Source organism: Ursus maritimus, unplaced genomic scaffold (genome assembly GCF_017311325.1).
Source record: "Ursus maritimus isolate PB19 unplaced genomic scaffold, ASM1731132v1 scaffold_12, whole genome shotgun sequence".
Taxonomy (NCBI): domain Eukaryota; kingdom Metazoa; phylum Chordata; class Mammalia; order Carnivora; family Ursidae; genus Ursus; species Ursus maritimus.
Genome location: NW_024423564.1, coordinates 56,040,881 through 56,068,224, shown reverse-complemented (window position 1 = coordinate 56,068,224; position 27,344 = coordinate 56,040,881). Strand labels below are relative to the sequence as shown.

General features: G+C 43.0%; 1 protein-coding gene across 13 annotated transcripts in view; it reads left to right on the top strand.

The window, feature by feature from the left end:
- FGGY (FGGY carbohydrate kinase domain containing) overlaps positions 1-27,344 on the top strand; it is a 503,109-nt gene that overhangs the window by 245,772 nt on the left and 229,993 nt on the right. For 12 of the 13 annotated variants that reach the window (XM_040627236.1, XM_040627231.1, XM_040627230.1 and 9 more), the window contains one exon: positions 16,025-16,132. The exons of the other annotated variant lie outside the window; for it this stretch is intronic. In XM_040627236.1, the coding sequence (XP_040483170.1) occupies positions 16,025-16,132 (108 nt within the window). The remainder of the gene's footprint in view (positions 1-16,024; positions 16,133-27,344) is intronic. 13 annotated transcript variants of the gene reach the window in all.

Below are 27,344 nucleotides of genomic sequence, written 5' to 3'. Positions count from 1 at the left end.
TACAAAGCATTGCTATAGATGAGAGAGTGGGTAGGGATTTACCCAGTCATATGGTAAGTGGCCGACCTAGCTTTGATTTCAAGTCACTTGAAGCCATATTCTGTGTTCTGTCTCCTTCATTAGAGCTTAACACATTTTTCAGGCACCCATCTATAATGTTTAGCTCCCAACTCCATAACACCATGAAATATGTTCCTGTAACTGTAATCATCCATTTGATGAACAGAATGGGAGATCCAGAAGGAACGTGTAAAGATCATCTAACTCAGTACTCTCAATCACACATGACAGAATGGAGTCCCAGAGAGGAAAAAGAGCTTAGCCAAAATTGCTCCTGCCAGCTTGGAACATGTGGTCCTTCTCCTGTCCATTGCCCCTAGAGTAATTACTCTAAATCTTTAGCGTTCTAATGACTCTCTGCATAGCGTGGCGTGTGATGACCAGTCAATTCACCATGGAATTATTCTCCATGTTCTCTCTCCTCCAGCCCTGCCCCACTGTACTCTCTGCTGCTTCTCCCTCTGCTTCCTCTCCCTCTGCCTGCAATGCCCTTCCCTCCACTCCTTCTCCTGTCTAACTCCCACTTAGCCTTCAGATCTGAGCTCAGGCGTCACCTCTTCCTGGAAGTTTTCAGAGTAAGTGAGGCGGAGTATCCATGTGCTCCCATGGCACATACCTCTGGCACAGGGCATACTCCTCCCTATTTGTTGTCCGTTACCTGGGTTTCTGTCTTCCTTGTTCACGTGGCTGCGAATTCCTTGAGGGCAGGTGTTATGGCTCCTTCATTTCTATAGCACTTGTGTCTAGTACAGTCCCTGGAACAAAGGTGACTTTCAGTAAATTTTGAATGGAACAGTCACTTAGGATTCCACTGTGAAGGGTGACAAGCTTTGGAGATGTAATGGTGGTGAAGACTCACCTTCCTGATATCTCGGAGGCGTTCTTGAAGACTCTCCCTGTATTGAGGATCTAAAGGAACCCACCATTTCTTAATGCCACAGCAATGTACTGGTATCTCTAATGTGTGAGTGCTTTTGTTGAGTTGCACCAAGAACTTCTGTAGAAGGGTCTAGCATGGCGTATGCAGGGGAGCCTCTCACCTAATACTGATGATCTCATAGTGTCTGTTCTCTACTGTCACTAAGGAAAATAAAGTGCATCCATGTCCTTTTTATAGTGTGGTATAACTGACTACAGGATGTGTCCCTATGCAACATCTGTCTTCTTACCAAAATCAAAGCTTTAAATTAAGTGAGTAAGGCTCTCCTCTGGTGTGTCATCCTAAAGGAGACCAGAAGGATGATGGTGTTGGGGGGAATGTAAGGGTGTTTTTTACCTCTCTGAAATCATGTATATCCATTCTCAATATTAAACCAACAGAGAACTTACTGGCCTTAGAAATAAAAGGAACAGTCTTAATTTTGACATTGACTCTGTCTGGGTGAACTTGAGTGATTCATTTGATTTTTCAGGGCCTCCATCTCTTTATCTTAACAGTGATGGCTTTGGGACACCGGGGTGGCTCAGTTGGTTAAATGTTCAACTCCTGATTTTGGCTCAGGTCATGATCTCAGGATTGTGAGATCGAGCCCCACGTCCAGGTCCACGCTCAGCGGGGAGTCTGCTTGAGATTCTCTCCTTCTGCCCTTCCTCCCCCCTCTCTCTCAAATAAATAAATCTTTTTTAAAAATTAAATTCAAATAAAAAGCACTGGCCTTTCCTACTTTCTAGATGTATCAAGCACTGGTTGAATTCTAACAGCTGTCTGGAAACCCTCTGTAGCATGGAGACATCCTAGGTGCTTTGAAGCAGGCTGGGAGGAGGGGAAATTTAACGGGGAACATACTTGATATGAGGTATTGCCTCTATGGAAGAGTACCTTTACCTTTGGCCACATGCAAGAGCCCCTCTGTAGGGTGTTGGGTACTAGGCTGGTACCCTCCTTTGAGTCCAACTCTGGGTGATGACCCTCGCCAAGACTTTCAGAGTTGGAAGAGCAAGTGGAGTTCATTTAAGCCAAAGGCCTCAGGGAGAGTCAGGATTTGGAAGACTAAATTCAAGTGCCAGTCCTCTGGACCAGGCATGTCATGGAAGAGGGATGAAGCGAGGGTCTTGGGCCAGATGTTAACTGCATCAGGGCAGAAGCACGTCTGAAGTGGCTGCCAGTTGCCCCCTGCCCCTTTGCGATGTCCCAGGATCACCATTTATGTATCGGCGGATCAGGTGGTTTAAAACTCCAAGGTCAAGGTAGCAGTTTGGGGCCATTTAAAGCATGGAGGGTCTGAAGGCTATGTGTGTGTGGGGGGGGGTGAATTGGAAAAGAGGAGATGGGTAGAATGAGGTGAGGCAGTGAAGGGCTTTTGGAGAAACAGATTTTGAGACAAAGCTTCTTTTCCCCCGCCTGGAACTGTTGACTTAGCAAAACAGAAGAAACCACACATACTTCCACACCGTGAAGCTGGTCTGGAGCTCAGAGGCTCCGGAGGGCCAGGGAAGGCCCAGCTCTGGGTGGAACACTTACGTAGCCTGTGACCACAAACTTTTGGGCAACATAACAGGCGATTATCATTCAGTATGCATTCAGTTGTGAATCAGAACAAACTGAAATGAACCACTGTGCAAGTCCAGCCTCTCGAAACCCTGAATACGTGCTTGAGATGGGAGGACCGTGGGTGTGTGGACTTCTACCTACAAGTACCCAAAACACAAATTGAGATTATTTCCCCATCGCCTTCAAGAGAACAGTTCCAACTACTTAGCCTGTCATGAAAGAACCCTCATGATCGATCCTCTGCCTGTCCTCCCACTCATAAGTTTGGTTTTTTCTTCTTTTTTTTTTTTTATCTCCTGCTCCATGGAAGCCTTACCTTGAGCAAGTTATATGACCCCTGTAAGCCTCAGTTCCTGCGTCTGTAAAATGGGGATACCGATACCCGTCTTCACAGGCCTGTAATAATTATTAAATGAGATAGTGCGTGTAAAGCCACTAACAAGGCCTTTGCTCACAGTCTATGGCAACTTGGCATTTGTGGGATTTTTGTTATTATTACTGTAAATTCTACATTCCAGCCAAACCATAGCACTTTCTTCAAGCCATTGTTGTACTACGAACTTAGACTTTCTTGAGGTGCTTATCAGAATATCTTGCCATTCGTAGATTAACTGTCACACCCCCTAACTACGCTGAAAACTAGGGCAAGGACAGTATCTCTTCATCTGTTTCCCCAGAAACAGACCCCCATAGTAGGTGCTTAGTTAAATGGTGGCTAAAGAAATGCGTCAAGTGTCTCTGCAGATTCTCAGCAGATGCTTCATGGGGCCCCACCCTCGTTACCCATATTAGGCACCTACTGTGTGTGGGGAAACCATACCAGGTGCTTGGCATGCATGATCTCAGTTAATAGCCCTGCCCCTTGCCCCCAGTAGGCAGCTAGTATGTAAACTCTTGACAGATGAGTACAGAGCCTCAATTAACAGAAATGCCTCAAGTGTAAACATTAGATGACTTTTTTACCATGAACCCACCAGGAACCCAAACTGATATCCAAACAATCCTCTTGGTCTGGCATGAAAAATGAGACCCAGATTTCTTCTACCTCAGACTCACTGCCTCTCCAGCTGTTCCCACCCTCTGCTGGCACTGCTGTTGTTTGCACCTTACCAGGATTAACCAGACCAGTCTGTACTCTGAACTCAGAAAAATAGAGATTAAACATTTCCTGGCTTTAAAAAAAAAAATCAGAGTAGAGAAAGTTAAGTCATCAGCTCTTACTTGTTGATTATTTACTGCGGACAGGCAGCATGTCGGGCTTTCTCTGCATCGGCTCTGTCCTTTCTGAACATCTTGGAAGGTGAATATTCTTGTGTGCCTTTTACACTGGAGGAAACTGGCATCTGTCAGGGTCTCAGAGCTGGATCATGGAGTTGTGATGCCTGACCGGGCTGAACTAAAACTCTCTCTCTTACCATGGCACTAGTCAGCCTGGAGAAAGCAGTGTCACTGGCCCCCAGGCCTCACTGACCCCCACACCTTCTCTGTATCCCCCAGAGGCAGGTGTGCAGGGGTGTTTCCTCCTCCGTGCCTGGGTGCTCAGTCACCCCCCTAAGAGTGCAGGCCAGTGAAGCGGAAAAATAGCTCTTACTCCTCACTCTGGCATCTGTCCCTCAGGTGAGAGCCAAATTCTCAAATTGCAAGGCCAATGGCGAATAAGTCTACACCACACACGCAGGGTATCAACACACACAGAGTTCTGCCGGAATTCACACATCCTGGAAGCCAGGCTGGCGTTGGTGACCAGTTTCATTTAATCTTGTCTCTGATGGCTGCATGATGAGTGGAGAGAGGGAGGAAGGCAGGACGGTAGGAAGCACACGCATCTCCAGAAACCAGGTTTGGTTTGCCCATTGAGAGTATTAGGCACTGCCTGACCCTTCTCTGTCAACCCACAGCGACAGCTCCAATGTCCGGGAAGGGGAAGGGCTGGTTCCACTGGCCCCTTTGTTCATCTGACTTCTGTGGTTCTTGAAGTAGCCAGGTATCATAAGAGCATGGCCTTTGGAATCACACGGACTCAGATCGCTTCTGCCAGTTGGCACCTATATGACCATAAACACGTCTTTGAACTTTTGTGAGTCACAGTTTCTTCATCTGTAAACTGAAGGAAATGGCTGGAGTATCATGAAGATTATGCATGAGGATGTGTCTAAAACAGTCAGCCCCTAGTAGGTGCTCGGCAAGTGTTAGCTGCCTTCCCTCCCTTCCCCACCCCCCCATCCATTCACCTGTAATGCCTTAAAAAAAGCCATTATAATTGTCATTTGTTATTTTGTGAGCTACATGTGTTACTGATTAATAACACAGAAACTGCTTAAACCACTCTCACAGAACTATAACCCTGCCCTACCTCATGTCATATCATTTCACAGATAGCTGTTTTTCCCCCTTTTTTCTTCCTTGTTACCCTCTTTTTCCCCCCCTTTTCTCTAAGGAAGTCCAGATGGGCCCAATACATTCTTATACCCTGGGTAGCCTCCGCCAAGGGTTAAAATCAGGTCTGTTTCACATGCAGATGATCTATTCATAACAAAAGCTGCCTGCTGGCCCTGGGCCACGGCTGAACACTGTTCCTCTCAAGCCCTCCTTTCATTTGTTTCTGATTGTTCCGTACTGTTTACATATCTTACTTATTAGCATGGTCTTTTATAGAGTACAGGCAGAGGGCAAACCCTCCAGGATCCGCTTTCCCTCTCAGTGCCCTTTCTTCCTTTAGTCTCCTTACCTCTGTGGACCATTTCTCTTTCATAAGAACTCATTCAAATAGGGACGCAATTTTTAAGTCTTTCCTTTTTTTTTTTCCTCCTTTAACGTGAGAGTCACTTAGCATTCTCAAAGAACTGCTGTTGAATATGGAGAAGAGGGAAAAGATACCACTGGAATGTGTGATTTTTTTTCTCTCTTTCCCTCTTCAATGTAGGAAAAGCCCATCATGTTCATTGACTTTTCAAGGGACATCTTCCACTCAGGGCACAAGGGGTGCTGGGCTGGCCCCAGACCAGATGTTGAAGATGGTACTGTCTGCTCTGTCCTTGCCTCTCCTGTTTACAGCCTTTTTTCTCTTTGGGGAAAAAAAAAAGTGTCTCAGGAAGCCTGTGGACTCTTGAGTCAGATTTGAGTCTAAAAGCTGGTTCTGCGCCCTTGGTGAGCCTGGGAACTTATCTTAATGTCTCTGAAGCCTGGTTCCCATCGAAACTGGGGGCCCCAGGCTTGCCCAGCATCTCAGGTGAGGGAAAGGGATGTAACAGTGCCCCATGTGGGGTTGACAGAAGCCCCGCGTGGCTGCAGCTGACGGCGGCGGTTCCCGACGCACTGGCCTGGGACGGATTCTGAGGCCTGGCACAGTGATGGCAGGAAGGTGGGCCCGGATCACTATCTGACATGGACATTCTGGTCCATGTGCCACTTATGTGCTGTCCCTGGTGACCTCTTAGGTAACCAAAGTACATGGGGTTCCCACCCTCTCTCTCCATCTTTCTCCTGACCTCTTGCCATCTAACCATCATGACTTTTTAAACGCTCTTGCAGTCTGCTTTGTTACAGAGAGGGTATGAGGGATGAAGTCCTTCACCCTAATTAATACTCAACACACACTTGTCAGTTTCCAGTACTTGCGCAGTCCTTCAGCCGGGGAACTACACGAGCGTCCATGCATGGTTTTTAGTTCTCTTTGCCTGGCCCACTTTAGCCTCTCATCTTGTTCTCGGCCACAAGTGCAGAGAGAGTTCTGAACATCGGGATCCTTCAGGTCCAGACTTGTATGGACATGTCCCAAATTCCCTGAGCTAAACCTGAGAAGACAGGAGTGGGCTCTTCCGGAGAGTGCTTCAAAAGGCCATGATTGATGCGCACACCCAGCAGTTCTGACTTTTTTCAAATGAGGCCCCAGTATCATTCAGCCAAGGTTCTCTTTGCCTTTACACCGTACGCTGTTAACAGGGTACGTCTCAGTTGTATTTGTTCCCAGTGACATGTCTTTCAAATAGAAATTAATCCGTCTGAATGATCATGCTGATTCGTATCTGGCTCTTCTCTAGAGCCAGTATAGACCTGTACCCTACTTCAGAACTCTAGTCAAGATGGTGTCAGATCTTACTTTTTAAAATTAAATGCCTCCATGTAATCCGTTCCATAAATAAGAAGTACACCTTGGCCGGTATAGAGGTGTTGATATTAGTACAGGCTCCATTTCCGTGGGTCACTGAATGTACCAGGCACTGTACCAAGGCCTATAATAGACTGTGCCACATTTAATCTTTCCAAGTCTGTAAGAGAGGTTCTATCTGCCCCATTTTTCAGATGAACACCCCAAGGACCAGTGTCATACAGCAAGTTGGGACTAAACATTGAGAGTCAGACCAATCTCTATATCTGTGGTCAGATTTATGAGACAATATCTGAGACTAGACACTGGTACAAAGCAAAAGGTCGTCACAAGGGAAATCCAGAAGCCCATCAGGAGCAGGGCAGGAAGAGAAAGTGTCCGCAACTTAGCAGTCAGAAATCCGAGGCTGTCTGACAGAGGTGCTGTGCGTTGGGGTGCCATGTGCTTGGTACAGGGAAAGGCCATGTCATCCTCGTCTGCACCTGCTGATCAGCCTCGGCTCTAAGGCCACCCTAGGCATCTTTTTAACTGAAGTCTGTAAGAGAGAGCTGCTTTTCCTAACAGCTGGTTTAGAATCAAAGGAGGACATTGGTTGGGTCATGTTTGAGAAGCACTCAGTTAGTCCTATGCTCATTCCTGGGGATGTGGCAGACATAGAAGACACGGTTCTGACTCTGAGCGTCCAGCTCACTGTGTGACTTTGGAACAGAGCTAAGAATCCATCTGGTGACCAGCACACAGAAAGGGCGCCCTCTCTCCTCTCACTCACTGCCTCCCCTTCCCCCACCCACGCCACCAGCCCCTCCTCCCTTACTCATGGGATCCACAGAAGAGACCAGTAACTGTTTACCCACTGCAGATTGTTTAGGCTGTGAAAAGGATGCAAGCTATGATTTTTATGTCTTTGGGGTCATACAGCTCTTGGAGCTTTCAAAGCTGAAAGCCAGTCTGAGCTCACTGGAGCCAGTCAGGCATCTGTATAGAGGAGGCCAAGTGTGGCTTCTTATCTGCAAGGGAGAGAAAATTGGGGGAAATTTCAGGCAGGCCTCAAAGTTTTCTTGGCTATTCCGTCTCTTGCAGAGCAACTTTGGGTGTGTTTTAAGTGTATGTGAATGAGAAACATATGGATTAAATTTCTATTGTGATCACATATGGGTTTCAAAATGATGAAGAATAAGGAATTCGGGGTTTAGGGAGTCCAAAATACTTGGCAAATAATTCAGGACATTGCAAGCAACATTTGGCTGCCTCCCTCCATCCCAAATTTGGGAACTGTTTGGTGGGGTGACAAACCCGTTCAGTGCCCTCCCTGCCTGCTCAAACTGCTAAGCCCCAGGAGATATCTGTGGACAGGTTTCATGTGCTCTTGTTTTGCTCAAACTGAAAGAAGGGGATTGGATTTCTAGGAAGGGCATACTCTCTACTGGAGGACTCTTAATCTTTCAGAAACCTCCAACTAGAGAAGAAGAAAATTTGGCAAGCCTGAGCTTTATTAACTATGTGCCACTTATGGGAGATTGAACATGCGTTCTATGCTATTATTGCTCTGAATATCTGTGACATTGTTAATAATTTCAGCCATGTGCTGCATTGTGTGATTTAGTTTATAAAGCATTTTATATGCATATTATATTCTAAATACACATTACATACAATTTATAGATACAGGTATGTACACACACAGGTATAACATATGTTGTGACAGCCTACAGTGAAGAAGTACAGAGGGTTAAGGACGAGGTAAGAAACAGCAACCCAGCCAGTCAGGGCTTAGAGAAGCTTCCCAGACCAGATAATGTTGAGCTAAATCCCATGAAAGGACGTGGAAGAGTCAGGCAGGAAGAGGTCAGAAGCAATGCCTCTTAGAGAGGAGAATTTATGAAGACATAGAGATGAGAAAGAAAATGGCACACTTGGGGGAATTTCTAGGCTATGTTGGGTTTGTTAGAATAAAAATGTTGGGACAAATGGTGAGGAAATGGTAGCATGTGTGATAAGGCGAGACACATAGATAAAAGCCTCATCAGAAAGGTCTCATGTGTCATGGGGAACTCCTAAAGTGTGTGAGGAAATAATACAATTATAATTAGGTTTGTGTGTTAGAAGGATCATTGTATTGGAGGTAAGGAGGTTGGATTCTCTGAGCAAGGTTTTTGGGGGTGCAGGAGAAGGGCAGTATTTGAGACAGGGAAACCAGCTTAATTACTGTTGAGATAATCCAAGCAAGAGATAATAAAGGGCTGGACTAATGTAGCAATGGGGAAAACAAGCTTTGGTTGAAAAATAGAGTTGACAGTATGTGGGGCAGAGGAGAAAGATGACTGCATCTTGATGTTGAGAATGGTATCCTAGTGTTTGGGTAGATAGGCAGACAGGGACCCCAGCGCAAGAACAGCCCTGGGAGGAGGGATGGTAGGTTCTATTTTGGACACATTGATTAGACATCTAGGTCAGGTGTCCAATTTGGAACTCAAGAGCAAGGCCTGAGTTTGGGAGAACAATTTGGGACTCAACAGCATAAAGATTGTCATTGCTCCCATGGGAGTGGATGGGCTGACCCCGTGAGACACATATGGTGAGTGAGACAAGTACGGAAGAGTGAGTCCAGGAGGGAAGAGGAAAGAGAACCTCCCCCAAGGGACAGAACTGAGAAGGGGTAGAGTCTAGACCTGAACCCAGGACTTGGTACTCCAGATCGTTCCACCGCCCCAAAAAGGAGTGGAGTTAAACCATCTGTTGTTTCACATTTCTTGAGAGCATATTATGTCCTAAGATTTTTATACACATTATACCACTTTGGACTCACACAGAACTCTGTGGGAGGTGAGATTATCGCATTTATAGATGAGGAAACTGAGTCTCAGACAGATTCCAAGGCACATGGCTAATAAACAGCCTAACCAGAATTGAAACTCAGGTTTGTCTAACTCCAAGGTCTATGTTCACATTACTAAACCATGTTCACTGTCTTTGAGATAAGAGGTGTCTCCTCACTATTTCATAGGAGAGGCACCACAGCTCATTACAACTTAATCTGAGAAGTGCAGAAATAGGGGTCAAGGCTAAAAGCCCCGTTCAAAAACCAAATTCTCTGTGCTCTTTTTTGTGCTGTGTAGTGAGCTGGGAGTTGGCTGGAATGTGTATAAATGGTTTTTTTCTAGTAAGACGATAGCACAGTCCATTTGGAGGGTGAGATGAGCCACCACGGAAATACTCAGTCCCACACATGCCTGCGGCTACCCTCTAAAATTCCCAACCTGGCTGGAGGCACTCAAAACAAAACCTCCTGTTCCCTCCCAGGACCACTGGCGCCTGGAGCCTGCCTGCCGCCCCTGCCAGAGGTTTAGGCCAACCTCGGGATGCTGGGGTGGGGGCAAGGCAGAACGGAACTTGCTGGAGTGGCTCCCTGCCCTGAGCGCAGTTACCTCTCCCAGCAAGAGGTGTGAGCAGCCACTTGGGCTTTAGCAACGCGGGGAAACTCAGCTGACGAGAGCCTTCGATGAAATGCAGCCAGTGGCATCCACTCATGGAGCCAGCTTGGGCACAGACATGAAAAGAGGCTGGAACAAATGGAGAGAGGCTTCTAAGCCCTGCTTGACCGTTTTGCATCCTTGTGATCGCGGGGAGTTTGCCTACACCCTCCTCATGCCTTTGTCTTCAGCTATCAAATGGGCCGGGCTTGTTTGACTCCGTGTCCTAATCAGGGTAATCGTACGTTTAAATACAAATATAAACTTAGGAATCACTTGATACCTGAGTTACCCCCAGCCCATTGTGCACCTTAACTTCTACTAGATTGCAAACCTCGGGAGGATACGTGGCTCTGATGCCAATCTTTCTGCATCTTTTCATGTTTGAAGCGATAGTTTGAACTCCGTGTGTATCCAAGAAATATTTGCTATTTGCTCAGTGAATGTCAGATATTACGGACAGTAGCCATTAAATACAACCCATTGAAGTTGATCATCAAGAAAGGCCCCTGATAATCCTGGCCACGGTTCCAGGGGTGGCTGGGCAAAGTTGGTACTTCAAGAAGCCCCAAGAGGCTACCCAATGGGATCCCCTGAGCCACGGGGCAGAATCCGTGTTGAAATAGCCTGCTGGAGAATTCTGATTGGCCAGCTGGGGAGGAATGACTCAACTTCATGGAATCTTAGATAATCTCGAAGACAAAGGAGATATTGAACATTCTAGTCCAGTCTTATTTATTTTATAGATGAGGAAAATAAAATCTGCAGAGGGAAATAAGTTCATAGCTTGGATCTTGTTTGGACCTGAAGTTACTCCTCTTTTGTATACTAGCTATCTGACCTCCTTCAGCTTAGATTTCCTCGTTTGTGGGGTGAGTATAATAATAGGACCTATCTCATTGATAGGATGTCTGTGAAGAGCCTAGGAGAGTATTTGGCAGGTTATAAGCCCACGGTAACTGTTAGCAATTACTCTTTTATTATTTCTTACTAGTTTCCTTATTTCTGTACAATTATTTCTTACTATCATTGCCTGACTTAGAGGGTGGTTTCATTGAGACTTTTTTCCTTTTCAAAAGCCATGGCTTTTTTAAGAATTGAATTTTTGACGAGCAGTAGGGTCTATTGATGCAAAAATATACCTATCCTTCAAACCTTATGACCTTTTAGTTGAAGTAGAATTCAGAACTGTAAGCCCTCATGAAAACTAAAATGGCGTATGGCTTCATGAGCGTGAGTCCAGCCTGGAAACAGTCATTTCCGCCTGGGCTGCCCTCCTTCTTTACTTAAGGAAACACTTCCTTCAGGGCCTGGCTCACACATGGCCACCTCTGAAAAGTGCCCGCAGCGTGGGTTTCTACCACACTTCCCTTCCCTACCTGACTGTAGTACTTCGCGCACTTTGTTGTAATTTCTGCATTTCCACTACTTGTCTGCCTGGTTAGATGAGGAGCCCTTTGAGGAAAGGGGCCATGCTTTATTAGTAACTATTATTGTTATTATTTTACTTCATTATTTTTATAGGCTTGATGCTGATCTCAGTGTCTGGCATATGGTGTGCAACCAAATATTTTGTTTTATTGCAGGTTTCTATAACTTTATTTATATCACACATAATTAAAGAATATAACAAATGTCTACATGGTGTTTAAACCCTACCAAATTAAATACTCATGTGCCACCACCCATGAGAAAGAGTAATACGAAGAGAATATTTTCAGTACCCTTTAAGTATGAAGGTTTAACCATACGATTCAACAAATGTTAACTAGTTTCTTGTATTTTGCTTAATGTTCTAGCTCTTGGAAATAATTTTGAATCTTGGTTTGGACATGCTCCATCATAGCATAATATCCTCCCACGTTTATACTGTCTGAAAATATGATAAGCTTTACTTCTGTATCATGTTCTACTTCGTTGTTAAGAATATTGACTAAATCAGACCACGGGCAAATCTAGAGACCTTCTTACCGAGTCATAATTACTTTTGGCCGTGGTCATTCAACCCTGTCCCCTGACTGTTCCATCACAAGCATGATTTCTAGGAGAACCAACGTGTATTTGGTATTGAACATATCATAAGCTGTTTGTAGTTGACCACTTATTCCGTCTTCACCACAGTCCTCCAACATTCGTATCAGTCCTCCTGTTTTTGAACTGAGGGAACTGAGGCCCAGAAATATGAGCTTGTGTGACATCACCTGGCTAGAATACGGCAGGCTGGAAGAGAATCAAGATAGGTCTTTGACTCAACCCACACTCGCTTCTCCTCGCCCTGTGAAGAGCGGAAAATTTATCAAAGCTTTTTAGAAATGCAGATTCCCTAACTTGTCATCAAGGCCGGAAGGTTTGTTCCTTTTGAATGAGTCTGTGCTGGCTGTGATGGCCCTTGCTCTCTGCCCTTGGGAGCCAAAGAAGGATTCAAAGAAGCAATGGTAGCCTAAAAATAAGACCATACTTTGGCAAAGACAAATATAGAACCCGCAGAGTGTGGTGCCTGGCTGCTTTGCATTTTTATAACCTTGGACATGGAATTAAACTCTCTCTGCTTTAGTTTACACAGCTATACAATAGGAATAGTGATGGAATCTTCCCTCACGGTTTTTATGAGGGTTACATGGTTTAATTCCTATAATATGCTTGGAATAAGGCCTTTAGTAAATACCCAGTCAATCTTGACTGTTGTTGTTTCCAACAGCACCACTATGACTAGGAAATTAACGTCCCGTACAGACAATTGTTATCGGTGGAGTAAAATGAACTCTCTTCTTTGGGTAACAGAGCAGCCTCCAGGCCAAGATAACCATCAGCATGGGAAAGAGCTTTCACAAAAATATCTTTAAATATTTAGGTTTATTGCAAAGAATTAAAGCACACAGAAATATACAAATGTGCTTCTCTCGTTCTCTCTCTCTCTTTCTCTGTCAAAACAAACTATTACTTGTTTTCTCCAAGAGCACAGGATTTAGAAGTGATTGGAAATGCTCTGGGAAACGTTTCTGTGTGTTGGTTTCCTTGCTTTACTCAGATGTCTGATGAGAAGCATGTGCCATTTTAAACGAGTGAGAGCAAACAGGAGTCAGCTCAAAACTTTCTCCCTGGACAGAGCCAGGCAAAGCCTTCATCTGACATTTCTGAACAGCAGACCCTCATCTTCCAATGAAGCTCTGCCATAGCTGACTCAGTAACAAGCTTAAATAAATTGTGAGATGGGGTGGAGGTAGGGGGTGATGCATAACCTTCCAAAGCAATTTATGTATACAGGTTAAAAATAAAACATACCGTACAATTTGAGGCCAACATCTGCCTGGGTTCAAATCCCACCTTGGGTGGTTACGAACTGTGTGACCGTGGATGGCTTATACAGCAAGCTCTCTGAGACTAATCTATCAAACAGGGCTAAGAGTTCTGGAAGGGAAGGGGTGCAAGGCATAACAAAGGATAATTTGACTTCGGTGGTTATCCATCTACCTGTCCAAACACTGGGTCCTAAGTGGTTGTGAACATGAGCCACTCTGGGGTGAGTAGTGTCTGGGCCCGGCATGTGATAAATTTTCATGGGCAAAGACAAAGTGACAAAAATGAAGACCATTTAGTGTTTGCTCCTTCTGGCTGCAACAGTCTCCATATCATACACACAGACACAAACACACACTTACACACACACATACATACTGAGTAACTTCTGTGTATGGTTTACATCTTAATTCAAATATTGCCTCCTGAAAAAAGCCTTCCATGACCCCTAGACTAGATGAGGTACCTCACCTATTTGTCCTTATAGTACCTTTAGATTTTCATTCATTTATTTATCACAGCTTATAATTATACATTTGTGTGATCTGATTAATACCTATCTGAGGTTGCCCAATGATTTGTCCCATTTGCCTAGAACTGAAGGGTTTTCTAGGACACAGGACCTTTAGTGCTAAACCTAGGAGATTCCTGGCCAAATTTGAGTGATTGGTCACTCTCATCTGTCCCCGTCTCAAGACAGAATGCTTCTTGAGGGCAGGGACCATGCTGTTTTGTTTCACATTCATTGCCAGTGCCTGGCACAGGCTTATACCACATAGGGAATTCAGGAAACATCTGTTAAACCAATAAGGAAATGAGTGACTATGTCATTGTAAGCCAAACTGTCTTTTCTTGTAGAAGTCTTACTTTTTTCCCTGACATTCTTCCTATTTTAGGTCCCTTTTTATAAATTATCTTTATTTCACAAAATTTAAAGTTGACGGTGTTGTTCCCTTGCCTTCCCTCACTTTCTTCCTATTTGAGGGTTGGAAATCCTAGTGATTTGAGGACTCACAAGTTTAATGAAAAGAGAACTGGAATAGTGCGGGTCCAGACATTTAAAGAAAGTTTGTTCCTGTGCTAAAATGCTGGGCTACAAATTGCATGAGGGCAGAAATCATGAATATTCAGTTCAATTCTATATCCCCAGGATGTGACATAATACCAAGCATATAATAAGGGCTGAGTAAATATTTGTAGAATAAATGAATGAATGGATTTTCTACCTGTCCAGAAGACAAGTGGGAGTAGACCTGCTGGCCTCACTTCCTTTTCCTCCCCACCCTCTAACTACACCTCTCCACAACCAGAAGTATGACTTCAGCATGCATCCCTACCAGATGGATGAGAAGCGTGTGCCATTCCAGATGAATAGACACATGGTCCATCCTTGTCTGTCCTGGTTCATGTCTTGGTATATGCTCCTAACACCTGAAAGGACTTCTGTAGTCTGCTACAAATACATAGTGTCTTGAATCCTAAGAGCACTTCTTCTTCACCTGCACAGCTTTGTTCAAGCCATTCCCTTGACCTAGCATGCCTGGCTCAATCCTACATCTAAGCGATGCCGTGTTCTCTAAGACCATTCACGCCTTGTCCCTCTGTCCCTCCATAACATTCTATGTTTTCTCTTTATCACCCGTGGACCACACTATCCTATTGTCTATTTTACTTGTCTATTTGTTTGTCTCTTTACTTGTAGAGCTCCCCTCTAGATGGGTAGCTTCTTGAAAACAGGAACTCTGTCTGATTCATCTCTGTATGCCCAGCACCCACGAGAGGGAGATGACGTGCTATTAGTTGTGATTAGTGTTTGTAGAAGGAAGGAAATGTATCAATTATCTCTTACCACAGAAGTGCTAGGTGACAAACACACAATCTTAGTGACGTACAACAAGACATGTATTCTTGTTCACAGGTCTACCAGTTGGCTAGGTGACTCTGGTGCTCTGGGCTTGTTAGTGATGGTTGACTAGGATGATTTGCTGATCTTGTTTGTTGTCTCTTATATGTGAGACGTCACTTGGTACATTTGGGCTGACTCAGCTCTGTTGCCTATCTTTCCATCCAGCAGGCTACTCTGGGCTCTTCTTGCAAAGGTAGAGAACCAAGAGGAAGAATAGAAGCACACAGTGCAGTTGAGGCCTAAGCCTGGAAAACTGACGCAGTGTCACTTCCATCTCCTGTTGGCCAAAAGAAGTCACAAGGCTGACCCAGATTCAAGGGGTGGGGACTCCACCTGTCAATGAGAGGAGCTGCAAAGTTGCATTGCAAAGGGGTTGGATACACAGAGGGTAGAAAATGGGGAGCATTTTTGCAATGAGTCTACCACAGAGAAGGAACCAGCAAGGAAATGTCTCATTAGTTTCTTTCCAAAATGATCTCTTTTGCTGCCCTGACATCTATATGAATTTATCAGGAGGGCCTCCAAAGATGAAGCCATGCCCTTCCTTTGGAAGGAATGACTTTCTTACTAAAGAAGGTATTTAATGAAACGTTGAATTTCACGGTCATAGAAACATCAGATAGGAGGAGGTTAAGGCTTCTTCTAGCCCTGAGTGTCAGTTATTTTCATCTACTTTGCCTCTCTCTTTTCAGATCAGCAAAGACCCAATTTTTGTACCAGGTGTCTGGGGCCCTTATTTCTCAGCCATGGTCCCTGGGTTCTGGCTGAATGAAGGTGGTCAGAGCGTTACTGGAAAATTGGTAAGTTGACACTTTCTCGGTATGGGTTTAAATGTTCTTATAGCTTTGGCCAGCCTATTTTGTCACACTACCCATATACCCAGTATCTGGAAGATTTGCAGTCTCCTAAATCAGAAAAAAATAGCTTTCTCTTAACATACAGCCTAACATATGGTGCATAGGCAGCATGCATTTGGCAAAGGAATAAATGTTGGTCCAGGCAATGATGACTAACCCATCTTGTCACCTATCTTTCACACAAAAATCCTTTTTTTTTCATGGCAATGAAAGTGATATTCTACTTTATAAAAAGGGCCATGTAATTCACCAGCTGAAATCCTTCAGTGGTTCTCCATAGCCTTGGGGATATCATTCAGATAGTTTTCTGGATACATCATGCCTCTCATGGTCCATCCCCTACAGTCCCACACGTGTACTTGTCACTGAGGCTAGATTACCCTACCCACACCTTCCCCATGACTTATGTTATTCTACTCTTATGTGCCTTTGGATATGTTTCTTTCCCTGCTCAGAGAGCTCTGTACCACTTGGGTAATTATACTTGTCCTTTAAGACACAACTCTACTTATAATATCCTATTATTCTTATTGGTTTACTAATCTGTCATTAACAGAACTCTATGAGCTCCTTAAAGGCAAGGGCCATATCCTACTTTTCTTTGCATCCAGCTCAGTGCCTCGTTCATAGAAGGGAGTTGATAAAAATTTGATGAGTTTATGGGGTTGTCTAATAGGGAAGACGGAAGACCCGTAAAAATGAGATGAGTACTGTACCAGAGGGACAAAGCACAGAGTTGGCATAAAGCTAGGTTAAAAGAACTTTTTGTGGGGGAGAAAGCATTTATGCTGAGTCTTAAAAGGTAAATAGAGACCAACCAGGCAGAGAAGGGTAGAGATATTCCTCAAGGCAGAAGAACTGGCATAGGAACAAAGATATGGGAGTGAAAAATAACAAGGCATATTTGAGGTGATGGCGTGTAGTCCAGAGTTTCAGCTGTGGCATAAACTGTTCTTAGAAGAATGACTTACAAGTTCGAGAGCTGGGTAGGGACCACATCATAAGTCCCTGGAGAATGTGCTAAGGAACTGATCTCTGTCTGGTAGACCAGGGGAGAGCAGTGCAAGGTTCGAAGAGTGGATGCACATGTTCAGATCTCAATTGTGCAAACTCTGGTGAGCAGCTCTGAGGAAGAAGGCCTGAGGGCACGTGGCTGAAGGTGGGGAGACCAGCTTTAGTCGGTTAGTCCACAGACATAAAGCCACACAGCTTGAATGAGGACAGTGGCAGTGAGAACTGAGAACTGAGATCAGGAGATCGGCAAGCCTTGGAGCGATTCCACTGGATTCCACTGGAAAGCAAGGGAGAAGGAGAACTAGGCTCAGTTAGCTAATCTCACATCATCTGTTTATGGTCTCATTCCCATACCAACTCTTCCGTATGTTCAACCGAATGATAACCAATCGGATCCGAAACTGGCCGTGGATGCCAATCCCCATTGTTTCCATTTCTTAGTATATGGCTATTTTATACTTAGCCGCCTCAAATTCTTTTTCAAAGTCAGTGGAAGCAGAGGTGGGTGGCTGGCTTCGAAGCCCGTGTTCTGTGCCCTTGCTCTTGTTCCAGGCTGCAGAGAGGTGTTACATGAATGAGACCTCCGTCAGGCCCTGGTTTTGAGGAGCTCATTGTGTAGTAGGGAAGCTCAGTGCCTATAAAATAAAGAACATCTGATGGGTCTTAGTAACCCAGTGCTAGGGAAGCTGGGAAGACGACACTGCTGTGTGAAGGTGCGGGGGGACTCAGGCTTTGCCTTCTGCTATTGAAATGAGTGTCGTGTGTTTACACAACATTTAACTTAAATATCCATTCCCTTTCTGTGACATATTGAAAGCCCATTACTGAAATATAACCTGTTTCAACCCTGCATCATAGTATAATCACCCTTCGCAGACCCAGAACTCATAGATGACACAGTCCAGAGGCTTTTTTTTTTTTTAAACAAGGATAATGATCCAGTAAACCAACTCTTTATGCAGGATGCATTGTCCATGAAGCTGTCCATCAACAGGTTTTCAGAGACTTAGTATGCAAATTGAACATCTGTGTCAGTCTGGAAATACTTTTCCCAGTATTTGGCTCAAAGTTTGCTCTGTTGCTATGGATATAAGCCATCTTTGCCCAAACATTATGACATATCTTTGTGGATAAGAATTGGTTATGCCTGTTTCAGGAGCCTGAGTTTAAATAAAAAATGTGACCTCTTTTTGGCCATTAATAAAATTTTCGTAATAGTCTACTATGACTTTTGACAGGAGTCATGGGAATTGTTGGCCTTTCTCTAGTTAGTGATTTTTGTGCCGTCACCAACCCAGCTGCACTTGGAGCTCCACTTTGGGCAATTCTACTTATATAGTTTCATTGACCGTACAAGCGGGGCTTGATTGACCTGGGGTTATAGAGAGCGAAATCCTAGGAAATCCAAAAGCTAGCACGATGGGCAAAATCTCAATCAAGAACAGAAGAGACTGCCCAGTAAAGCAACAGTCCAGTCTAGAGAAGGTAAGCCAAGAGATGGAAACAACCTCTAAAATAAATGAAATAAGAATAATGATGATAATAATAATAAAAATCCTACTTTATTGAGAATGTTTTTCTGTGAAAAGGATTTATATACATAATCTTATTAATCCTTGAATGATATTCATATAATAACAATGCCTCATATTTATTTTAAAGGCTTATTTCCCAGTCTCGATGCCAAGAGCTTGGCATATACTATCTCATTGAATTCTCTCCAAATCCCTGTGAAATAGGTGCAGTGGTTATACAAATACACAGTTGAAGAATGTGCACTCAGGGAGGCAGGCACATCCCAGAGGGGTTCCTGATGCACGACCAGGGGCATTTTTATGTGACTCTTTTGCCGTTCGTCATTCCTTTCCATTTACTTATTCTTGTTCATTCTGTCGTGAAATTCTGATCTCTGGTTTTACAACACATTGTTTTCACATAGGACACTGCGAGAGGAAGTTGCATGTTTTCTATTCCTTGTTTCAAATACACACAGTCACAAACATATACCATCTGAAGCAGAAGACAAGAGAAAGGAGAGGAAGAGGGAAGGGAAGGAAGAGAAAGAAGAGAAGAACAAATTACCTAAACTCTAGATTTGGAGGGGGAAAAAAAACTATTTTGTCTGATTTTTACAATTAAAAAAAAAAAAGATCTTCCATCCCAAAGCAAATCCTTCATTCCAAGTATGTGAATAGCTTGGTACTGAAAAAAAAAAAATCTCCATCTGGTTAACTTCAGGATGAAGGAAAAAAATAGAATAGGTCTTTTCTGGCTCTGGACCTCTTGCAGTTTCATTTGACTGAGCTTTGGATTCATTTTTCACTCGTTTCAAGCTCATGCCACTGATACTCATTTCCTTTTAGAAGAGCACATGCCTCCATCCCGTGGATGATGGATTCTAGTTGCACCAATCGGGCACCCAGCAGGGATTGCCTCGTGCTTGTCAAAACTCTCTCCAGAATAGCTGTGCAAAAAACATAGCTTTTTTGCCCAGACCTTTTCCATAGAACACCAGCCCATGCAGTCACTACATCCAGATGCTGAAGCTGGTTTCCAGCTGGACCTTGGCCATCGCTCTCTCCAAGCACTCTTGTCTGTCTTATGTTGGAGTCATTTTCACTGGGGGAGGTGTGGAGTAAGGGAGGCTAAGTCAAATTCCTCAACTGCCTCTGCGGTGCCTTTGGCTTTCTGGGATAACTGGGCTTGGGCGGGGGGGCGGGGGGTTACTTTTGAATTGTTTTTGGTTTTGTTTTTTAAGATTTTAATTATTTATTTGACAGAGAGAGAGAGAGCACAAGCAGCGGGTAGTGGCAAAGGGAAAGGGAGAAGCAGGCTCCCGGCTAAGCAGGGAGCCTGATGTGGGGCTCAATCCCAAGACCCTGGAATCATGACCTGAGCTGAAGGCAGATGCTTAACCGACTAAGCCACCCAGGTGCCCCATCTTTGAATTGTTTGAACCCAGAATTCAAATTTATGAACTTGAGCCCCAGGGCCATGTAGCAAGATGCTGTGTGCTCAGAATTTAACATTAGTGCATTGGGAAGCCTCTCTTTCCCATTTATCCCCAGTGCCACTCATCGGGGGGCTAGCCTCAGGAAGTTCATCAGTCCTCCACAAGGGGGTGTATGAAGGGCTTGGGTTGTACACATGTTGTGCATGGATGGAGATAGTGATTTCACCTCTTTATTTGTTCATTCTTTCCATCACGTGACAGTGATGACTCTGGGCCAGGCAAGAATACAGTCATGTGATTCCTGTCCTCTAGTAGCTTATCATCTAATGGGAAGGTTGGATACAGGCCTGGTAATTATAAGTTAGGGTAGCACATAAAGTAGATTGCACAGCCCCTGCAGCCTACTGAGAGTATCTGTTATGGGACAAACACTTTCAGTCCCTTATTAAGATTTAGATTCTATCTGATATGCACAGCATGTCTGATTGGTCAGTGTTGTTATGTTAGTTTTACTAGTGAATAAATAGGTTCAGAACAATGAGGTAACTTGAGCAAGATCTTAAGTGGGAAAGCCTTGATTCAGACCCAAGTCAGCTACCAGAAGACCCAGATCTCTCCAGAACTGGACCTGACTTTTGTGGAGCTGCATTTTTGAGTTTTCTTGCATTTGTCTTGCACAGTCCCTTGAGAAGCAATTATTGTGACTTAGTGTGACTTTCTTTTCAAGTACATCGAAGCAAATTCCTTTGGCAGGCTTTGTAAGGCCATGAGAGAAAAATAAATGTGTGTGTATAGTATTGACAGAATCTATGTGTAGACTTAGGTGTGTCCCCAGCATTTCTCATTGGCTAATTGGAATGACTTCATGGATACAAAGACCAGCTCTGCATAAACAAATGTTTCTGCGTTCCCTCCCACCCAGGTTTGCACTGTATTTTTTGTATACCCACCCGGGTCCCTGCATACCTCCCCAATTACCTTCTTTCTTCTAATCCTTCCCTCTCTGACTCCTATGTGTTAGTTTGGCCACTCTCACAAACTACCATAGACAGGGGGGCATATGTGCAACAGAACTCTATTTCTCACAGCTCTAGAGGCAGGAAGTCGAAGATCAAGGGAGCAGCATGGTTGGTTTCTGATGAGGATTCTCTTCCGGGTTGCAGAGGGCTGACTTTTCCTTGTATCCTCACATGATGGAAGGGGAAAACTCTGGTCTCTTCAGCCCCTTATAAGGGTGTTAATCCCGTTCATGAGGGCTCCACCCTCATACTTACTCACCTCCCAAGGGTCCCACTTCCCAACACCATCACCCTGGTGGTTAGGATTTCAACATATGAATTTTGAAGGAACGCAAACTTTCCCCAACATCCTCTTTAAGGATTGTGGTGAAAGCACATAGATGTGACCCTGTCACTCTTGACGCCTCTCAGTTATCTGTAGTAGAAAAGTCTAAACTCTTTAGAGTGACGGTTGTTTACACTCCATTCATGGTACTGCTCTGAGTGAGAAATAGAGAATAAATCAGCTCCTGCTGTGCCTCTCTCCAAAAATCTGCCCCCTCATCAAGCTTACGTTCTAACAAGAGGAGACAGATCCTACAAAATAAATAAAATGAGAAAACAATAAAGTTTATTTTATGGTATAAGTCGTTAAAAATAAAAGAGGAAGTAGGTTTATGGGTTCAGATGAGCAGTTCGCAATTTTAAATGCGGTGGTTACGGTAGGCCTTTTTGATGTGACGTGCAAACGTAACAAGGAAGGGAAGGAAGTTAGCTATTTGGAAACCTAGGGGAAGAACATACCAGGCCAAGGGAAAAACCAGTGCAAAGGTCCTGAGGGAGGATGACCTGCCTGCAGTATTCCAGGAATAGCAAAGAAGTCCGCAAACATGGAGCCGAGTGAACCAAAATGAGAGTTGTAGTGAATCAGTTCCCGAGATAATCTGGAGCCATATTGTCGGCCACTGTTAGAATTTTGGCTTTTACTCTGAGTGAACTGGAAAGCCACTGGAAAATAATGAGCACAGCACAGATAGGACTTGGTTTTTCAGGGATCATTCAGACTGCTGCCTGCTCCGTTGGGAATAAACGGTGGGGTGGAGGTGGGGGAGATGGAAGCAGGGGTGCCAGAAAGAGGCCACTGCAGTAAAGGAGCTGAGACATGAGGACGGTGGCAGTGGAGCTGGTAAAAAGTGGTCATGTTTCGGGATCTATATTGAAGGTAGAGCTGATGAGGTTTCTTGATGGATTGGATGTGAAGTGTGCGGAAGAGAGAGAGGTCAAGGTTTTTGAAGGATGGCATTGCTATCAATGGAGAGAAGATGGATTCAATGTCAGGGAGGCAGGGGGAGGAGGGATTCCAGAATTACAGTTTTCTGACTCTAGTAACTGATACACTGTCTAGATTGATCCTCAATTATTTGTCTTCATTTTAGTAAAGACCGCCATCATTTATATTTTTATTAAATCCAGAAAATTAGGATTAATTCTTTACTCCTCCTTTCCGTTCTCTGACATCCAATCAGAAAGTCGTATGGATTCTAACTCCAAAATGTATATCACCATGCCATCTGGTTTGGTTTTTTTAAACCTTCACTCCCAACACCATCGGTCAAAGCACCATTGTCTCCGTCCTGGTCTATGTAAAGTGAATCTTTTATACACGGCATATAGTTGGGTCTTGCTTTACTGCATTCTTACAATCTTTTATGTTTACTTAGAGTGTTGAAACGGTCCACATTTCAATGTGAAGGTGAATATTGTTGGATTTAGGTCTTCCATTTTGCTCTTTGTTTTCTGTGGTGGTTCTGTTTTTTGTTTCTCTGTCTCTCCTTTTCTTCCATCTTTTGGATTATTCAAATATCATTCAGTTTTCAGAATTCCATTTTAATTCTCCTGTTTGCTTTTTAGGCATGATTTTTTGAATTTCTTTTTTATTTTCTTTTATTTTTTTATTATGTTAGTCACCATACAGTACATCATTAGTTTTTGATGTAGTGCTCCATGATTCATTATTTGCTTATAACACCCAGTGCTCATTACAACACGTGCCCTCCTTAATACCCATCACTGGGCTAACCCATCCCACCACCTGCCTCCCCTCTGAAACCCTCAGATTGTTTCCCGGAGTCCATAGTCTCTCATGGTTCGTCTCCCCCTCTGTTTTCCCCCCCCTTCCATTTTCCCTTCCTTCCCCTGATATCCTCCATGCTATTCCTTATGTTCCACATATGAGTGAAACCGTATGATATTTGTCTCTCTCTGCTTGAATTCCTTTTTTAAATGATTTCTTTAGGAACTACATATAATAAATGTCCTAAACTTTTCAATCTACTTAGACTATATATTGTATAACTTCATGTAAAATATAAAAGCATTCAACTCTATAGTTCCCTTTGCCACCCCCCAACTCTTTCTGCTGTAGTGATAGATAGTATATATGGTGCCTACAGATGCTCTACGTCCAACAATATAGTAGCTGCTAGGTTGTTTGCCTTAAATAATGTAGTAGTCTGTCCAGCATGCCGTAACAAAATACCAATGACTGGGTGGCTTAAACAGTAAACACTCATTTTCTTACAGTTTTGAGGCTAGAAGTCCATGGTCAAAGTGCTGAAAAGTTCAGTTTTTCATGCAGGCTCTTCTTGGCTTGCAGTCAGAGCCTTCTAACTGTGTCCTCACATGGCCTTTTCCAGGTGCATGCATGTAGCGAGAGGGCTTTGGTGATCCTGGCTCTTCTTATAAGGACAGCAATTCTGTTGGATTAGGACCCCACCCTTATGACCTCATATAACCTTATTTACTTCCATCAAGTCCCCATTTACAAATACAGTCACATGGAGAGATGGGGCTTCGCATCTGAATTTTGGGAGGATACAATTCCATCCGTAACAGTCATACGTATTTCAAAGAGATTCTGATAAATAAACATTATCTTTTGTATTTACCTACATATTTACCATTTCCATTTTTTTACATTTCTTTCTGAAAATTTAAATTTCTGTCTGGTACTTGCCTTCAGCCTGACAAACTTCCTTTAGCATTTATTCATCTCTTACAGCTACTGGCAAAAAAAAAGAAAAAAATTGCCTTAGTTTTTTGTTGTTGTTGTTATGAATTTACTATACCTTCTATCTTGAAAGATATTTTTGCTCAATATAGAATTCTTGGTTGATGGGTTTTTTGTTTGTTTTCCTTCAGCGCTTAAAGATGTTACTGTTTTGTATTCTGGCACCATTGTTTCTTATGAGAAGTCAACCATCATTTGTATTGTTTTTACCATGTCTGCAGTATATTATTTTTCTTTCTACTACTTTCTTGATTTTCTCTTAATCTTTGATTATTGTGGTATGCCCACACATGGTGTTCTTTGGACGTATCCTTCTTTTCCCAGGTTTGCTAAACTTCTTGAATTTGTAAATTTCTGTCGTTCACCAAGTTTGGGAAATTGTCAGCATTTATTTATTTAAATATAAATAAATATTACATCCGTATGCCACAGCAGCAATATAAACAGCAATACAAGATTAATATACCCATAAGACAAAAGAAAGTACTTGGAACTGTGGTGCTCCAGTGACCCAGGAAGAGGTCCTTTCCACATACCCAGCGTTTAGAGTGATTGTAAATTTCGGCATAGGTGGTGGCCCATGACAAGAATACATTCCCTAATGCGGTAATAAGAAACATCAGCATTGTGCAGCTAGGAGCAATAAGACAAATGTTTTACAGGCAGTAGATAGGGCAGATCTTCATGTATCAAATATAGTAGAGGTTTGGTTCTCATGAGCCAGTACCACCCCTGGCTTAGGTATTTTTCCTAGGGGATGATACCATTCATGTCTTCAGAGGATGGGTCTATATTACACATGGGCATCTCGGCTGGCACCCACACCGACAGCCCTACCTCAGTACCAAGGTCCCATTTTGCTCTTATTCATCCTACTGTGACTCCAGTTGCGTATATACGAGACCCTTGGCTATGGTCCCACAGGCCTGTGAGGGATTTTTTTTTTTTTTTTTACATTCTGTGTCTCTCTACCTCCCCTACATCTCTCTCTCTCTCCCTCTCCCCCTCCCTCCATCACCCCCTCCATCCCTCTCTTCCTCTCTCCCTCCCCCCCTTTCTCTCTCACAATTAGATACTGTCTCTGTTGGTCTGTTTTCAAGTTCATTGACTCTTGTCTGTGATCTTCAATTAGCTGTGAGGCCTATCCACTAAATATTTCAAATATTATCTTTTTCAATACTAGAATTTCCATTTTTAATAGTTTTTGCTTTTAATCTATTTGTTGATTTTGACAGTATTACCCTTTATATCCTAAAGCATTATTAAACTACTGAATTCATTTTTTAAATTTATTTATTATTTATTTAAATGTTTATTTATTTATTAAGGTGAGCAGTGGTATTTAAGCAGTATTTATTGACATTCAACAATGTCGGGGCGCCTGGGTGGCTCAGTTGTTAAGCGACTGCCTTCGTCTCAGGGCGTGATCCCAGCGTTCTGGGATCGAGCCCCACATTGGGCTCCTCCGCTGGGAGCCTGCTTCTTCCTTTCCCACTCCCCCTCCTTGTGTTCCCTCTCTCGCTGGCTGTCTCTATCTCTGTCAAATAAATAAATAAAATATTAAAAAAAAAAAAATGTCAAAACATACCAGTGTTCAGATCAAGCAACAATTTTATAGTGTTCTTCTCACCTCTGCTCCATTTTGGGATATATGATGAATTTTTTTATTCATGTTGATTTTGTTGTATTTTTTTATTTTCAGTATAATTAGCATACAGTGTTATATTCATTTCAGGTATACAATACAATGATTCAACAGTTCTGTATATTACCCAGTGCTCGTAATGATAAGTGTACTCTTAATTCCCTTCACCTGTTTCACCCAGTCCCCCCTGCCCCCAACCTCCCTTCTGGTAACCATCAGTTTGTTCTCTATAGTTAAGAGTCTGTTTTTTGTTTGTCTCTTTTTTTCTTTGTTTGTTTGTTTTCTTTCTTAAATTCCACATATGAGTAAAATCATATGGTATTTGCCTTTCTCTGACTGACATTTCACTGACATTATACGTATATGTTCTTTATTTTATTTTAATTCCAGTGTAGTTAACGTAGTGTTCTATTAGTTTCAGGTATACAATAGAGTGAGTCAGCAATTCCATATATTACTCAGTGCTCACCAAGATAAATGTACTCTCAATCCCCTTCACCTATTTGTATAAGTTCTTTATGTATTTTGGATACTAATCCCTTATCAGATATGTCTTTTGCAAATATCTTCTCCTTTTCAGTAGGTTGTCTTTCAGTTTTGTTGATTGTTTCTTCTGCTGTGCAGAAACTTTTTATTTTGATGTAGTCCCAAGACTTTATTTTTGCTTTTTTTTCCCCTTGCCACAGGAGACAAATCTAGAATAAAATACTGAATTCTTGCCTTCTAATTCCAGCATCTGTGTCATCTCAGAGTCATTGGCCATTAAATGGCTTTTCTCTTAAGTATGGATTACCTTTTCCTTTTCCCTAAATAGCTAGCAATTTGGGATCATATCTGGAACATTATAATTGATATATTGTAGAGACATGGGGTTGTTCTTATTCCCCTGAAGAGTTTTGTTGTTTTTTTTTAAACAGATAGTTTATTAGGTTGAACTCAAACTCTCAAGTTTTGTCTTTCCTGTGATGAGCACCTTCTGAAATCTCTGTGGAGTTCTTTCAGTTTTAGGTGGGCTACCTATAATGTAACTCAGAGATCATCCAGAATTTGGAGTAGCGTTTGTGTGAAGTCTTGAGCTGCCTTTCTATGGCTCCTGAGTCCCCCGTGCTTACTATGCCTAGAGCGGAGTAAATGTTCAATAAACATTTGTGGAATCTATAAAGAACCTAATCAGTCGAGACCATATTTGAATATTGGCATGCTCATTTTCCACTGACAGGCAGAGCTTTGTGAGAGCAATGACTTTTATTTATCTTTGTATCTTCAATTATTAGAGTGATGCCTAGCACAGGGTAGCCATATATCATATCAGGTTCCTGAATAAGTGAACTTATTAACAAACTATAAAAATACACAAAGCTATTAAAAAATACACAAAGCTATTAACTTTGATGTTGAATGATGTTGAAGGAGACTGACTAAACTAGTCCTGGATTAAATCAGAATTTGTCCACTTGTAAGTGAAGTTGTTCTCG